The 16,319-nt window shown below is 38.1% G+C and overlaps 1 protein-coding gene across 1 annotated transcript; it reads right to left on the bottom strand.

Annotated features, from left to right (window-relative positions):
• Nucleotides 1–12,313: 12,313 nt before the first annotated feature.
• Nucleotides 12,314–14,632, bottom strand: LOC104898046 (probable inactive receptor kinase At1g27190). Its single transcript, XM_010685052.4, has one exon. It carries the CDS (start codon nucleotides 14,302–14,304, stop codon nucleotides 12,511–12,513), a length of 1,794 nt encoding a protein of 597 aa, XP_010683354.1. The 5' UTR covers nucleotides 14,305–14,632; the 3' UTR covers nucleotides 12,314–12,510.
• Nucleotides 14,633–16,319: the final 1,687 nt, after the last annotated feature.

Here is a 16,319-nt window from a genome sequence, read left to right as displayed (position 1 = left end):
GGTACATAAGGTTTTAGTTAAAAGAATAAGTTGGGTATATGCCAACAGACAAAGGTGTTTTATAGGATTAGCATTTTAGGAAATATATATATATACTAGTGTGTTATTTTATTTCACATTTTTCTTTTCCCTTCTATGGAAGAATAAAATTTAGTTTGTTTATTCAAGGAGTAAAAATTTATTTTTGGACACGTAATGGGAATATTTTTTTTATTTTCATTATGTGATTTCGATTTTCTTGCCTAAATTCATGTGACTATGAATTTACTTACGTGAACAACTGTATGAATATTAGTGAACATTCCATGTTGAAACTTAGTGAAATTGTATGTGATGCGATCTTTAGTGATCAAATCAAGTATTGTCTTGCTTAGATGACTATACTAGTTTTCTGGAGCCTGAGTAGAGTTATATTACTTTCAGGTCCCGAAGTAGAATGGCTAACAACACTGAACTAGCTGACGCTATTCGCCTCTTGGCGGAGAAACTGAACCAGGACAAGGTTGAACGTCCAGAGACTGCTGGAGAAATGTTTGAAAGACTGTCCAAAGTGAAACCACCTTACTTTAAGGGACAAGCTGACCCTACTTTCCTAGAAAACTGGATTAGGGAATTTGAAAAGTTGTTTGAGGTAGTGAATTGCCCTGCTGACATGAGAGTAGGACAAGCTGTTTTATACCTAAAGATGAGGCTGACTTGTGGTGGAGAGAAAATGGGGCTAGATTGAGTGCTGCTGAGGGATTCAATTGGGAAGCCTTTGTGATTGTGCTGAGAGGAAAGTTTTACCCTGCCTTCATGAGGAAGCAGAAAGCCCAAGAGTTCATCAACCTTAGAATGGGTAGTATGACCATTTCTGAATACTATAGTAAGTTCTATAGCCTTGTCTAGGTTTGCACCTGAGGTTGTAGCTACTGAGAGCTTAAGGCTCAGAGGTTCGAACAGGGTTGACTGATGAGATCCAGCTGGGATTAGGGGGTGAGACCTTTACATCCTTAGATGTAGTGTATGGGAGAGCTTCTCATATTTATGGGTTGCAATCGAGAGAGATAAGAAGGCTGGAATAGTTGGTGAGAAGAGAAAGGAGGTTAGTACTGGAGGAAACCAAAGTAACTTTAAGAAAAACCGGAATGGGAATGGGAATTTCAAGGAAGAACAACCAGGATAACGTAGTCAGGGTAGACCTGAAGAGGGTTCACATTGTAAGTTCTGTGACAAAAACCATCCTGGGAAGACTGTAAGGAGAGCAGTGACCTGTCATTACTGCCAGAAGAAGGGTCACAGAGAGTATGAGTGCTACGCTAAGCACGGAAAAGGTTTGAGAATTCAGGGAAACGGTAATCAGGCTAGACCAGGGTCTAATCAAATAGGGAACCAGGGTCCTAAGCCTGGAGGTCAGAATAACCAAGGAACCATAGTAGGCCTGCTGCTAATGATAATCCTACCCAGAACAAACCTGCAGGAAAAGTGTTCGTGATGAGTCATAACGAGGCAGAGAGATCTGCGGATGTGGTAACTGGTAATTTCTCTATCAACTCAGTTTTCGTTAAAACGTTATTCGATTCGGGGGCTACTTATTCTTTTATTTCGCCTTCTGTTTTAAAGAGTCTGGGATTGGTGGAGTATGAGTCAATTGACTTGTCTGTTAGTATTCCTACTGGGGAAGTCGTTAAGTGTACTAAGTTTTTAAGAACTTACCTTTGAAGATAGGAGGGAGTGTCTTTCCATCCGATTTGATCGAGTTTAACTTAGGAGATTTAGATGTGATTCTTGGGATGAACTGGTTGAGTCATTACAAGGCCAGGATCGATTGTGAAGTCCAGAAAGTAGTGTTGAGAAACCCTTCGGGAAAATTTACCTCATATAGACGATTTGGGAAACCTAAAAACTTTGGAGTGATCTCTGCTCTACAAGTGCAGAAGTTGATGAGAAAGGGGTGTGAGCTGTTTTTCTGTAGTTGCAAGATGTGAGTAAAGAAGCTGAGTTAAAACTTGAGGATGTTCCAATAGTGAATGAGTTTATGGACGTATTTCCGAGTGAAATTTCAGGATGCCGCCTGCAAGAGCTGTGAGTTTACCATAGACTTAGTTCCTGGAACTGCACCTATATCTAAGGCACCTTATAGAATGGCACCTCCTGAGATGAGTGAGTTAAAGACGCAATTCAAGAACTTTTGGATAAGGGTTATATCAGACCTAGTGCATCGCCTTGGGGAGCTCCTGTTTGTTCGTGAAGAAAAAGGATGGGAGTATGAGTTATGTATGACTATAGGGAGTTGAATAATGTTACCATAAGAACAAGTACCCTTTGCCTAGAATAGATGACCTATTCGATCAATTGAACGGAGCTAGTGTGTTCTCGAAGATTGACTTACGTTCAGGATATCACCAGTTGAGGGTAGCTGATAAGGATGTACCTAAGACTGCCTTTAGAACGCGTTATGGTCACTACGAGTTCACTGTAATGCCATTTGGGTTAACCAATGCTCCTGCTATATTTATGGATTTGATGAATAGAATCTTTCATGAGTTTTTAGATAAGTTCGTAGTGGTTTTCATCGATGACATTTTGATTTATTCGAGGAATGAAACCGAACACGATGAACATTTGAGGATTATCTTAGAAACCTTGAGGAAGAACCAATTATATGCCAAGTTCTCTAAGTGTGAGTTTCGTTTGGAGAAAGTAGCATTCTTGGGTCATTTTGTGTCTAAGGAAGGAGTTCTGTAGATCCTGCTAAGATTCAAGCTGTGAGTGAGTGGCCAACTCCAAAGAGTGTGACTGACATTAGAAGTTTCTTGGGTTTAGCTGGCTATTATAGGAGATTTGTGAGGATTTCTCGAAGATAGCGAGACCTATGACGAATTTAATGAAAAAGGAGTCCAAGTTTGAGTGGAATGAGAAGTGTGAGGAAGCTTCCAGATCTTGAAAGATCGTTTAACCACTGCACCTGTCTTAACCCTACCTGATGGTAATGAGGGATTTGAGGTCTATAGTGATGCTTCGAAGAATGGTTTGGGTTGTGTGTTGCAACAGAATGGAAGGTAATAGCTTATGCATCGCGTCAACTGAAACCTTATGAGGCTAATTACCCTACCCATGATCTAGAGTTAGCTGCCATAGTATTTGCATTGAAGATTTGGAGACATTATCTTTATGGGGCAACTTGCAAGATATTCACAGACCATAAGAGCTTGAAATACATATTTACCCAAAAAGACTTGAATATGAGACAAAGGAGATGGCTAGAGTTGATTAAGGATTACGATCTAGACATCCAGTATCATGAAGGGAAAGCCAATGTGGTGGCTGACGCCTTGAGTAGGAAATCGAGTCATAGCTGAGTCTTTGATAGTCCCTGAGGAGTTGTGTAGAGATATGCAAAGGTTGAACCTAGAAATTTTAAATCCTGGGGAAAGTGAGGCTAGACTCAGTAATCTTTCTTTGGGAGTGTCATTTTCGATGAGATCATTGAGGGTCAAGTTGGGGATGAGCATCTAGATAAGATAAAAGAGAAAATGAAGCAAGGTAAGGAGTAGACTTCAAGATTCATGAGATGGGAGTCTAAGGTTTAAGGGAGGTGGTGTGTACCACAGAAGTGTAACGACTAAAGAGACGTCTTATGGATGAGGGACATAACACTCGTATTCTGTGCACCCTGGGGGTGACAAGCTGTATAAGGATCTTAAGGTGATATATTGGTGGCCGAACATGAAACGAGAGGTAGCCGAGTATGTGTCTAAGTGTCTAACCTGTCAGAAAGTGAAGATAGACCATAAGAGGCCCATGGGGACAGTCCAACCACTAGAGGTTCCTGGATGGAAGTGGGATTCGATTTCTATGGACTTTGTGACTGCCTTACCCAAGTCGAGGAGTGGAAATGATACCATTTGGGTTATATGGATAGACTGACCAAGTCCGCTGTTTTCATACCTATTAAGGAGACATGGAAGAAGAAGCAACTCGCTACAACCTATATCAAGCATGTAGTGAGATTGCACGGAGTCCAAAGGACATTATTTCAGACCGTGACTCTAGATTTCTATCAAGTTTTGGAAGAAGGTCAAGCAAACCTTGGGACAACATTAAAGATGAGTACCGCCTTTCACCCTGCGACCGATGGTCAGACTGAGAGGACTAACCAAACTATGGAAGATATGTTGCGAGCTTGTGCTATAGATTTTCAAGGAAGTTGGGAGGACCAATTAGATTTATTGAGTTCTCTTACAATAATAGTTACCATGCGAGTATAAAGATGGCACCTTTTGAGGCGTTATATGGACGGAAGTGTAGAAGTCCCATTTGCTGGAAGACTATAGTGAGAATGTAGTTTTGGGGACAGAATTCATTGAGGAGACCGTCAAGAACGTTAGATTGATTCAGGCTAGAATTCAAGCTGCGCAAGATAGGCAGAAGAGTTATGCAGACTTAAAACGGCGCGAAGATGAGTTCGCTGTAGGTGATAAAGTATTCCTGAAAGTATCACCCACCAAAGGCGTTATGAGATTTGGGAAAAAGGGCAAGCTGAGTGCTAAATATGTAGGCCCATATGAGATTTTGGAGCGCATTGGGAAAGTAGCTTATAGATTGGCATTGCCAATGGAGTTTGAAAAGATGCATGATGTTTTCATATATCCCAATTGAAGCGCTATATCCCTGATGAGCGCCATGTGTTAGAGCCTGAACGAGTCAGATAGATAGTAGCCTCACTTATGAGGAAAGACCTGTCAAGATTCTCGACAGAAAGTGCGTAGTACGCGTAACAAGGATGTTCATATTGTCAAAGTTCTTTGGTCTAACCACGAGTCAGAAGAGGCAACGTGGGAAGCCGAAGAGGATATGAAGAAAAGTATCCAGACCTATTCCTTGAGGTGAGTTACGAGGGCGTAACTCGTTTTCTTTAAGGGGGTAGAATGCGATAAATTTCGCGCTTTTTGTCTATTTTTATGAATTTTCATGTATATGTATGCCTATGTTGGGCAATTTGCACATGTTAGTGCAAAAGAAGTAGAGTCTCCGCATAAGAAAAGTGTTCATAAGTACACAAGTGTTTTAAAAATGGGAAAGTGCACGAGAGGCACTACCTTTTCTCCAAAAGATTTTCGAAATGATGAGTTCAATTTCGAAAACAGAGGGTTTTGTGTTAAGTTTCGGGACGAAACTTCTTTTAAGGGGGGTAGACTGTAATCCCCCACATTTTTAAAGGATTTTCATAAATATATTAAGTTATTTATGTAATTATATTTAAATCCAAATGAGTTTGGAAAATGATTTGACTTTTAAAAAGGGTTGACTATTTTAAAAGTCAACTAAAAATATTTTTCTAGCTTAATAAAGTTTGTAATATTTTAATTAAGCGTGTTTTAAATAAGATTTAATTATTAAAAGCATATTTGAAAAGAAACTTAATGGAATCGAAAGCCCAAAAGAAATAAAAAGGGAAAGGATAATTTGATGACTAAAGTCCTCTTGTTAGTCATCAAAGTTTTAATCATTGAATTCCTTTTCCTAAGCCCAATAGGATTAGCCTATTTAAATATCCTAAAACCCAAATATTTTGCCCTACACTTATTTTTCTCTCCTCCCTTGCACGTGATTCCGATTTCCTTCCCCACTCTCGACATTTTCTCTCTCTCTTCCTCTTGAGCGTGAGTTCATATTTTCTCTCAAAAATCGTTTCTTCTTCGCTAAGTAACGTTTCTTGTTGAACAAGAAACGTCACAAACTTTTCTTGAAGCCGAAATTGCTGCCGCCGTCCTTGCTGCTGTCCTCAGTCCGGCGCCCTTTCCTCCTCTTATTTGGTTGTTTTCTTTACTTCTCCTTTAAGATTCCATTAAAGTTCTAATTTTTATTATTATTTTATTATTATTTGCATGATTTAGATTTGAGTTATTATTTTTATTGAAATATATATTTTCGGATCATATGTATAAAGAAAAATTTTCAGATTTATTATTTTTAGTTTTAATCATGAAAGATGTGATTTTTGGGTTTTAAATCACTAGAAATCGTATATTTAAAGTATGAATATGAATTTTGATTGGAATACGATTTTTATACATTTAAAATATTTTCAGAAGGTTTAGAAAATTTTATAGATGCTGGAAATTCAGAAAGTTAATATTTTAAGGTTTTTAATGTTTTTAATCACTAGAATAGTTGATCTATACTAGGGATTAAAAATAATGAGAGTTTAATTATAAAAACGATTTTTAAAGAAGTTTAAAAGGGTTTGGGACGTTTTAAAGTTGCTGTATTTTTTTAGTTCAAGTATTTACTTGATTATTTGTTGTTTAGGCGGAGAATTCACTGTAGGGGACTTTTAGAGCTAAAGTGGCCTACCGTTGTTTATACAAGGTACGTACATAGTCTACGTGCTAAATGGTTAGAAACATGCTCTAGGGATGTTTTTAATTTAGTATCATGTATAGGACCTTGTTGTTCATATATATGATTTACTGAGATGCTTTACATGTTATTTGCTTGTTGCTACATGTAAACTGAGAATATGTTTAGTATGACTTGTTTGTATGGAAGTTTGATGCAAGCAATAATTTCAGTTTGGTATTAATTCGTAAGTGGATTAATTAAGTAAGTTGAATCATGTGTTACATAGATTCTTGAGATTATTATTTATCTTATAAGAACCTGGATCTTATTTGGTAAGTATGGTTATACCTATATAAAGGTACGGATTTATGTTGGCTAGGTTCAACAAAGGATAAAAGAAAATAAAAGGGTCTTGATTGATAAGTTGTGAACACTTGTTAATTCAAAGATAAAAAGAATGTTGTTGTGATTAGTGATTATTGAATTATGTGTTATTTGGTTGTTGTGGTGTCAACACAAGTAATAATTATATTAACGTAAAGTGAAACGAGAATAGGTTATAGACTTTAGACTGGTGCACGTCTAGAGTTGGACACTAAGGGTTGGGTACATAGTCCGCCGTGATATGTATCTTCGAGGTTGGATTGATCACCATTCCTCTTTATTCAAAGGTTCCTCGATATCGCAGGTCATTTGGTTTACGGAGTCATGACCGTATTTCCTATTTCAGTATAGACAACTCGTCCATAACTATTCCATTTAAAGAAGAAATAAAAGTTTAGAGTCTAGTTCAGTAAGAGTCATATGCAGTTGTTATGTTATTATTATTTTATTCTACAAGTTGTATTGTAGTATCATGTTTAGGATTATTGTTGTCTGATATGTAGTACTCAGCTTTGCTGATTACGTGCTTGTCTGTGTTTGTGATCATGGCTTTGCCTATTGATCCTGTGGTGATCCTTCGGGGAGCAGAGTCAAGAAAGCATTGACATTACAGGTTCGAAGATGCATACCATTGGGGAATCTGGAATGGAGAGGCTTTTGTGACATAGTATTTAAGTTGTTTCTAGGAATTTATATTTTCAGACTTTAGCTTTAAGTTGGTGTGTTTCAGTTCAAACATTGTTTGACTCTTATTTCTAAGTTTAATAAAGTTGATTTTGTTTTAGTAAGTTTTCCGCTGCAAAATTCTGAGTAAGCCGAAACGTTTTCATACGGGCGATAATGCCTGGGTAATTCTCTAGATTTGTTATAAAAGTATTTTCTAGAAAGAGAGAATTATCGGGGTGTTACAAAAACCCCCTCACATGCAGAGTTTGTATGGTCCCCGAAATCCAACATTTTCAGCTCCCAGATGGATCGTGCATGTTTGGCAAAACTAGCAATTTTAGTAGCTATTAGTGGTTGTAGTAGTTGTTGCTATTGGGGGTAATTGCTAGTTGTCTACTAGTAGCTGTCAGCGATCACCGATTAAATTAGTTGTTTAATTAGAAGTGTTTGGCAAAAGTAGCTGTTGAAATTGAAAGACAATAAATGACATTTATTCTAATATAAAATGAACTACAACAATTTTATATGTTCGTTCAATAGTTAAATTCAAGATTATTTTTTCAAAGAAGTTACACAAAAAGGAGTATACGATTTTTTAGCTGCTCAAAGAAATGTATGAGTCTAAGAAAATATTCAACCCTCGAAAAATTTATATTACCATTTTTACTAAAATATCTGTATAATATCTTATCTTTTAAATAAATATTTAAATTATATCTCTGCAATTGTAAAATAAACATTGAATTGCCATAAAATAAAACAATTAGTAAACAATAAAAGGAAAAAGAAATAAAAAAAAACATTGGTTAATAATTCTACCTTATGTTATATAATGTTTATTTGCTAGACCGCTACATCTAAATTTCAAACGTTACTTGTAGTAACGTTCCACAACCGCTACTCATAATCTACTCCAACTGCTACCGACTACTACAACCACTACCCTATCAAACACTCATAATTATCTTAAATAGCGTTTTAATCTTGTTAAATCTTTAACCACTATCTCAAACACTAATACTAAACAGGGTCGTGATGAGCAAATAAGGGGGAAAAGGGCACCATAATGAGAGGAACATCAAAGCTGCTAATAAAGAGTCATTTAATAGTATCACGAGAATCCTGCTTTTGGTGCTAGCTACACTCCTTTACTGCAGCTTATTCAGGAATTGCATGATTGAGTTTGAGTACAAATCACCACATTTAAATCCAATAGTTCACGCCCTTCAATCGACTTATATATACTCCCTCCGTTTAGTTTTAATCTACACAGTGTGCTTTGGGGAAGAACCAAGATAAAGGCACTGTTTGCTAACAGCAAGGGGAAAATAAAGGAGGAGAGAGAAGTGTAAAAAGTAGGAAAGAGAAAACCAAAAAGTAAGAAAGAAAAATAACCAGCCCAGGTGGGCAACTTTATTAACAAAAAAATTAAGGGGAGTGAGGACCAAATAGCATTAACCAGCCCAGGTTTGCTAATAGCATTAAGTTTTTATTTTTCGTTTTCCTCCAAAGTTGACTTTACATAATTTCACACCAAAATTTTGGAGGCAAATTTACACTTCCAAAATTTCAACAGCCAAACTAAACATAAATACAATGACTGTAAGAGGGGAGTTAAGACATTTACTCCACCAATACTAGGAGAGAGAGAGAGAGAGCAAGCATCCACTCAACATCAACACATTTACTCCACCATTTACTCCACCAGGACTTCCTTGTAGCCACAACGCCCTCAAGTCAAGATCAACACCATCAAGTCAACAGCAGCAACTTCAGCCATTTAAGGTCTTTTTTTTCACTCAACCTTTGTTTTTTTTTTGGGGTGGGGGGGGGGTGTTGGGCCGGGGAGGCCTCAGTTGTTCTATCATGGGAGAAATCATGGATAGTGATATCATTGACTTGCCTCAACATCATCCTCGGCCTTGGTTGAGTGATGATCAAAGGCAACAAATGGCTGAGTTGCTGCTGTCACAAGCCAGGAACAATGAACTTCCTTACGGGGTAATAACAAAAATTGCAGCTGACTTCCATGTATGTCGGAAAACTGCAAGTGTCATCTGGAACATAGCCAAGAAGCAAAATGCTGAGCAGGAGCAAGTAAATGTAAAGAAGAACATGGCAGGTAAAGTTGGAAGAAAGCAATTCCAGTTAACAGAGCATATGCTAACATCAATTCCATTGAGACATAGAACAAATCTGAAGGACTTGGCAGACAAGTTAGGAGTATGTGCAGCTACTGTTTGTAGGCTAGTAAAAAAGGTAGTATAAGGCCTCATAGCAATGCAATGCGTCCACTTTTAACCCCACAAAATCAAATTGCAAGGCTAATCTGGATACTCTGTTTCATTGAGCATCCACCAACACCGGGAGGGCAGCCCAAGTTTAAGGACATGTTCAATTTCATCCATATCGATGAAAAGTGGTTTTACATGCATCAAAAAACTCAAAAATTATATCTACATCCAAATGAAGCAAATCCATACAGAGCATGCCAATCTACAAGACATGTTATTAAGATAATGTTTGTAGGTGTTGTGGGCATGCCTTCATTTAACATGTTAGGTCAGAATACATGGGATGGGAAGGTTGGTATTTTCCCTTTTGTGGAAGAAGTTCCTGCTCAAAGATCATCCAACAATAGGCCAGCAGGAACTCTTGAAACCAAAGCAGTAACTTCAATTACAAGAGAGAGAATGAGGGACAAACTTATCAACTATGTATTGCCAACAATCATGACCAAGTGGCCTGCTCACAGAAGCAAAGTTATCTATATTCAACAGGATAACGCAAAGCCACATGTCAACTCAAGAGATCCGGAGTGGATAGTAGCAAGCAGACAAAATGGGTTTGAATTTCATTTAGTTCAACAACCACCAAACAGCCCTGAGTTAAACCTATTAGATGTTGGTTATTTTAGAGCACTGCAAACTCTACAGCACAAAGAAAGACCAAACACAGTCCTCAAACTTGTACAAGCAGTTAATAAGTCTTATGATGAGTTTCATCCAAAAACACTAGCTAATGTGTGGCACAGTTTGCAATACAACATGATAGAGATAATAAAAGTGAGAGGAAGCAACAATTATGTGCAGCCTCATGTAAACAAAGCGAGGCTTGAAAGTTTGGGTCAACTTCCACTACAAGTTCATGTATCTCAACAATTAATTGATGAGATACGACAATGGTTACAAGAAGCAACTGAGGAAACACAAGCAATGGAGTAAAGCAAGATGAAACCACGCAGAATGTAGTTGCACATGGAGTGGATAATCTTTTTTTTGTCAAGATTACATCAAAGTTCAAGAACATTATGTAAGTTTTTGTAAACCAGCCCCCTATTTTGTGGAGTAATATGTAAAAATCAAGGGAAAAGGTGTCCCTTCTTTTGTGAATCGATACGTAGAAACCAAGGGAGAAGTAGTCCCTTCTTTTGTAAGTTAAATTCAAAGTGAAGTATTTATAAATTGAAGTATTTTGTAAGCTTTTTCCTCTCAGGCATAACTAATATGTTACCCGGAATCGGAAACTTATATATATACACGTATATGTTCAAGTGTTAAACTTAGCTATTTTAAAAAAAAGTTGAATGTTCTGGTTTAAAAAACACTGTATGAGGTATGAGTGAAAGTTATTCAGATAAAATTCAAAATCTAGTCCAATCCGAATTAATATTTCGAATCGGATTCAAACTGTGTTCGGAATGGATTCTGGATTGAAATTTTTTGAAAAATTGAATTTTCAGATCGGATTGGATTGAGGCCAGTTGGATCCAAAAATCCAATATAACTAAATAGTAATATGCCTTGTATTATGAATCTGGATTGGGCATAAGTGCTTAACTGATTTTTATAAAAAAAACTACTCCATAGCCGAATACACATAACACCTCAACCCTTCCCCTAAAACACTAATTGCACTTTATTCCTCATTTTCTAAATCTACTAGGCTGCTGTTGGCTTAATTTATTTCATCGAAAAACTAGAATTTTTAAAAAATTGGATTTTTGGATCTGATCCAATCTAGAGTATGATGATTCGGATTGGATTGGATAGGATTCAAACCCTAATTGGTTTGGATTCGAATTGAAAAGTTGAATTCTAAATTTTATTCGGATCGGATGGGATTAAGCCCTAATTCAAATCGCACACCGAACTTTCAGCCCTAGTATGAGGAGTTAGGACTTGAGAGTATCAAGCACTTGTATAAAAGGAGTTCAAGTAACATGAACTTAGTAGCAGTAAATCATTGAAAATTAAGGGGTCGTTTGGTTGAAATTGGGAAGTATAGCTTCCCTTGAATTTGCATTGCAATGAAATTTCATTTTCTAGGAAGCACATTTTTTTGTTTGGTTGAATATGGGAAAAATTTCCCATGAAAATTTCCACTTACCTAAGGGGGCTAGGTAAGTTATTTCCTCCATTTTGTAGGAAATAAAACTTCTTAAGAAGTTCTACTTCCCATATTTTTGTCAACCAAACAACAACACATATGTCTACTTTCTAGAAATTCTAATTTCCCATATATTTGAAGGTTAACCAAACAAGCTCTAAGTAAATCGGACGATAGGAAAAAAAAATTGGTTGTTATTCACATAATTTGAGTATTCTAATTTCTAGCACCCAGGAAGGAATGAGGGACATTTCAAGTATAATGTGGCCATGTGGGTGATTTACTATCCTAGAGAATGGAAGTTGTTAGCTCATTTGCTAAACCGTCACAAATATCCGGAAAGACGAATTGGTACATGCAAATTGTGTACTCTTAGGTATCAATTGTCCAACCGAACTAATTATAAAAAAATACTTAACAAAAAAATTGTCCAACCGAACTCATTTTCATGCCGCAAATTTAGTGACATTACAATGGAAGCTTAGGTCCTGGATGTGGCACAGATGAATATGGAGTAAACATAAATACAAAAGGAAGACACAAGTGGTTAGTTAACAATAATAACCTGATAGTAAAGAAGGTAATAACATACAAAAATTTCTAATTTACAGGAATTTTTCAACAATGAAGACATAAAGGGAACTGGAAACCCCCCTGGCCTGAAAGCTCAAAGATAACATCCAAAAAAATACGAAGTTGCTTGATGTGGGATCAAGCCATGAGAATAGCATGTTATACACCAATTTAATCCACATCTTGTTCAGTCAAGATCAAAGGAAACTCATCATAATGCTCTAGGAAACCATGATTCTCAGCCATGTTCTTCAGGGATTCATACACCCGGAACATCGAAGGCCTATCCTTAGGCCTCGAAGCAACACATGAACAAGCAACTCGAAGCAACTGCATAACTTCATCCTCATCACCCTTTCCACACAAAAACTTATCAATTGCATCCTTAATTCTACCAGAGCTAGATAGATAAGTCACCCAATGAACCAAGCTCCCTTTAAAACCTTCCTGAGCTTTAGTAACTTCAAGAGGCTTCTGACCCGTTATCAGCTCCAAGAGGATGACTCCAAACCCGTAAACATCGCCCTTCAACGATGCCACCAATGTGCTTGCATATTCAGGTGGTACATAACCAAACTCCCCAAAGTCTCCATTTGCAACAGAACTACCATTTGAATTCCCCATACCCATGAGCCTAACTAACCCAACATCCGTGATCCTAACATCGAAATCATCATCAAGAAGAATCACGTTCGAGCATATATTTTGGTGCTTGATCGCAGGTTGGCAGCCATGATGGAGCCAAGCTAACCCTCGTGCTGCCCCTACACTGATCTTAACCCTCATTCGCCAATCCAACACACTATCCTGATCACCCGCACCATACAACCGTGAGTGGAGGCTACCATTTCTCATATGCTTATATATCACCAACTTCTCATCCTCCACCAAACAAAACCCCAACAAAGGCACCAAATTTGGGTGCCTCAGCTGCCCTAACCGATTAACCTCCGACCTAAACTGCTTATCACTCAACTTACTAGACCCTCTCAACCTCTTAATCAACAATGCCGATCCATCACTCAGAACCGCCTGGTACGAAACACCCGTCTTCGTTGAATTAACAATCTGCTCATCACTAAAACTATTCGTAGCCACTAACAGCTCCGCCACCCGAATCTTCACAATCGGCTTCTGAAACAGGACTACCTGAACACCCTTATTCATAGCCAATTTCCCAACCCAACCCACAAAATTCCCACCTTTCTCCCCATCATCAATCACCACAACATCCTTCTTCTTATGATCCCAACACCACCACCACCAAATCATCAACCCTAACATAAATGTGGCTCCACCACCAATCACTCCGCCAATCACAACCACCTTCAAATTACTCCTCCCACATTTCAACCCAACAAAATTACCACAAAGCCCATCATTCCCACTAAACCCATCTCTTCCAAACTTACCCAACTCATCTGGGATAGTACCTGATAACTGATTCCCATCAAGGGAAAGTTTCTTAAGCCTATCTAACCTACCCAACTCAAAAGGAACAGACCCAGAAAGCTTGTTATTACTAAGAATCAAACTGTTTAAAAACTTACAATTTTCGATCTGGGTAGGAATCGAACCCGATAGCTCATTTCCGGAAAGATCTAGGGTTACTAAATAAGGCAACCAATCACAGATTTGAGGTGGGATTTCGCCGGAGATTTGATTGCCTGAAAAATCTAGGGTTTGTAAACTCCGGCAGAATTGAAGCGAAGACGGCAATTTTCCGGCGAGAAACATCGCCGGCAGTTGTAGGGAGAGAAGACGGTCTTCTTTCTCATTCCAGCAAGAAACGCCGGTAAATTTGCAGATTGAATCGACCGAAGTGTTGTCGAAGTGCCAGTTTGAGAGGCGGTTTTGTGGGTCGGAAATTGACGATTTTACCCCTTGTAGGCATTTTACGTCGTCGTCAAAGGAGAGAGAAAGTGTCAGTAGGAGAGAGAAAGTTAGAAAGAAATGGGGAAACATTTTTTTGCGATTTTGAGGGTAAAAAAATGGAAGTTAAGATTTTTTGGAAGCCATTGAAGTTGCAGAGTAGAGAGGCTAAGAGCGAGAAAGAACAGCTTTTTTTGAGGGAGTGAAGAAGAGGGTGGACTAGAAGTGAGAGATGGGTTTAAGCGATGTCGTTTAAGGGAAGATTGGAAAATTGATGAGTTGGGTGGACTGGTTTTTTTGGGTCTAATGATTGAAAGAGAGGGTCAAAGGTTGTTCAAACTTTGAACTATGATGTTTTTATCTTTCTTTTTTTTCTTTCAAGAAAATGATTTATTACCTCGAGAACTAAAAATTATTATTATTATCATTTCATTAGATAGGATTAATTTTTAAGAGATGTAGACATGTAGTATGGTCTTGGAAATTGGGTTGAACTTTTATTTAATGTTTTTGGGCTTTTGAGCGATGAAAAGGCTACCCCTCGCTAACCATGTGGTCTTCTTAAAAGTTCATTTTCTTTTTTTTTTTTTTTTTTTTTACAACAAGATAGATAAAACAAGAGAAAAATTACATCCTACTACCCTCCTTTCGTGCTCTTACAGCAATAAGGTGGGCTTTGTTTACTTTCTCCCTACTAACATTTATAAATTTAATAGACTTAAAACTTTTAACTAACTCGCGGATGTCAAGGATGATAGTTTTTATAGTTGAAGTAGCCCTTTTGTTTTCCTATAAACCTTCCACCAAATTTTTTGAATCTGTCCACACTTCAAGATTTACTTTCCCCAGGTTAAGGCTTTCCTTCATGCCAAGCAGAGCTGCAAGGGCTTCCGTTTGGGGAGCTGAGCTAGCGCTTATAGTATGGCCTCCTCTTGCTACTTCTCCATTCTTATCCTGCAGAACCCATCCAACAGCTGCTGTGCCTGGATCATCTGGAGCCTGGTTATTAACCTTCCAAGCCCCATCCACTATGAGAGTAGAGTGTTCTATTTGGTTGCACCACCTGTATTCCCACCTGGGGGAATCTTTCTCCTTTGTAGTATGGTCTCCTTTATTCTCATTTATGGCATTTCCTCTTTCCCCCCAATTTTTCTTCCCTCTTTTCTCCCAGATTCTAATGGTTTCAAATACATCTTTGGGAGATATGTTATTGTTTGGGTTGAAAACTTTTTTATTTCTCAGTAGCCAAATGCACCAAAGGATATTTAAGAAGTCGAACGTTCTTCCATCATTTTTTGCATCCTCCTGCATAAAAAACCACAGCCAATTCCTAGTCCAAGAAGTTATCGACAGGTTATGAGGTTGGTGTGAGTTGATTCCTAGTTTAGAGCAGCTCCAAATTCTCTTTGTTATCTCACAATCCTTAAACAGATGAGTATCCGATTCCTCTTTATGTCCACAAAGTGGGCAAGGATTCTCGCTTAGGATCTTCCTTTTCCTAAGGTTTACTCCGGTGGCTAAAGCATTATTTGCTAGCTTCCAATAGAAGATCTTCCATTTTGGCCAGAATTTTTGACTCCAGAATCTCTTCCAGAATATTGAAGCTGTTGGGCATCCATTATTTTTGTTGAGGCTAAACCAATAGCCCGATTTAGTCATGTAATCTCCATGAGGAGTACCATTCCAGTTGAACTCATCTTCCATATCATGGTTTGGTATGTACACTGTTTTTATCAAACGTACCGTTTGCGGCTCAAACCAAGAGTTGAGGGTATCCATATCCCATTCCTTATGCTGCCCTAATAGGTCGCTGACCCATACAGGTTTTTCCCCCTGAGGCACTTCCCCCTTAAACTTTATCTGCTTCCCTCCCACCCATCCTGAGTCCAAGATCTTTGTATTTTTCCCATTCCCTATAATTTTCCCTACTCCCGGCCCCATGAGTTCCACACTTTTCATGATACTTCTACCACCCCAAGAGCTAGTCTTAGGGATCTTACCACGTAAGCTTTTTTCAAACCAGGAGTCCGAGTATTTTGCTCTGAATACCTGGCTAACCAGGAGGTTTGGGTTTGAGTGTATTCTCCAAGCTTGCTTAAATAAGATAG

This window comes from Beta vulgaris, chromosome 6, assembly GCF_026745355.1.
Source record: "Beta vulgaris subsp. vulgaris cultivar EL10 chromosome 6, EL10.2, whole genome shotgun sequence".
Lineage (NCBI taxonomy): Eukaryota > Viridiplantae > Streptophyta > Magnoliopsida > Caryophyllales > Amaranthaceae > Beta > Beta vulgaris.
This window is presented reverse-complemented; position numbering and strand designations above follow the sequence as displayed.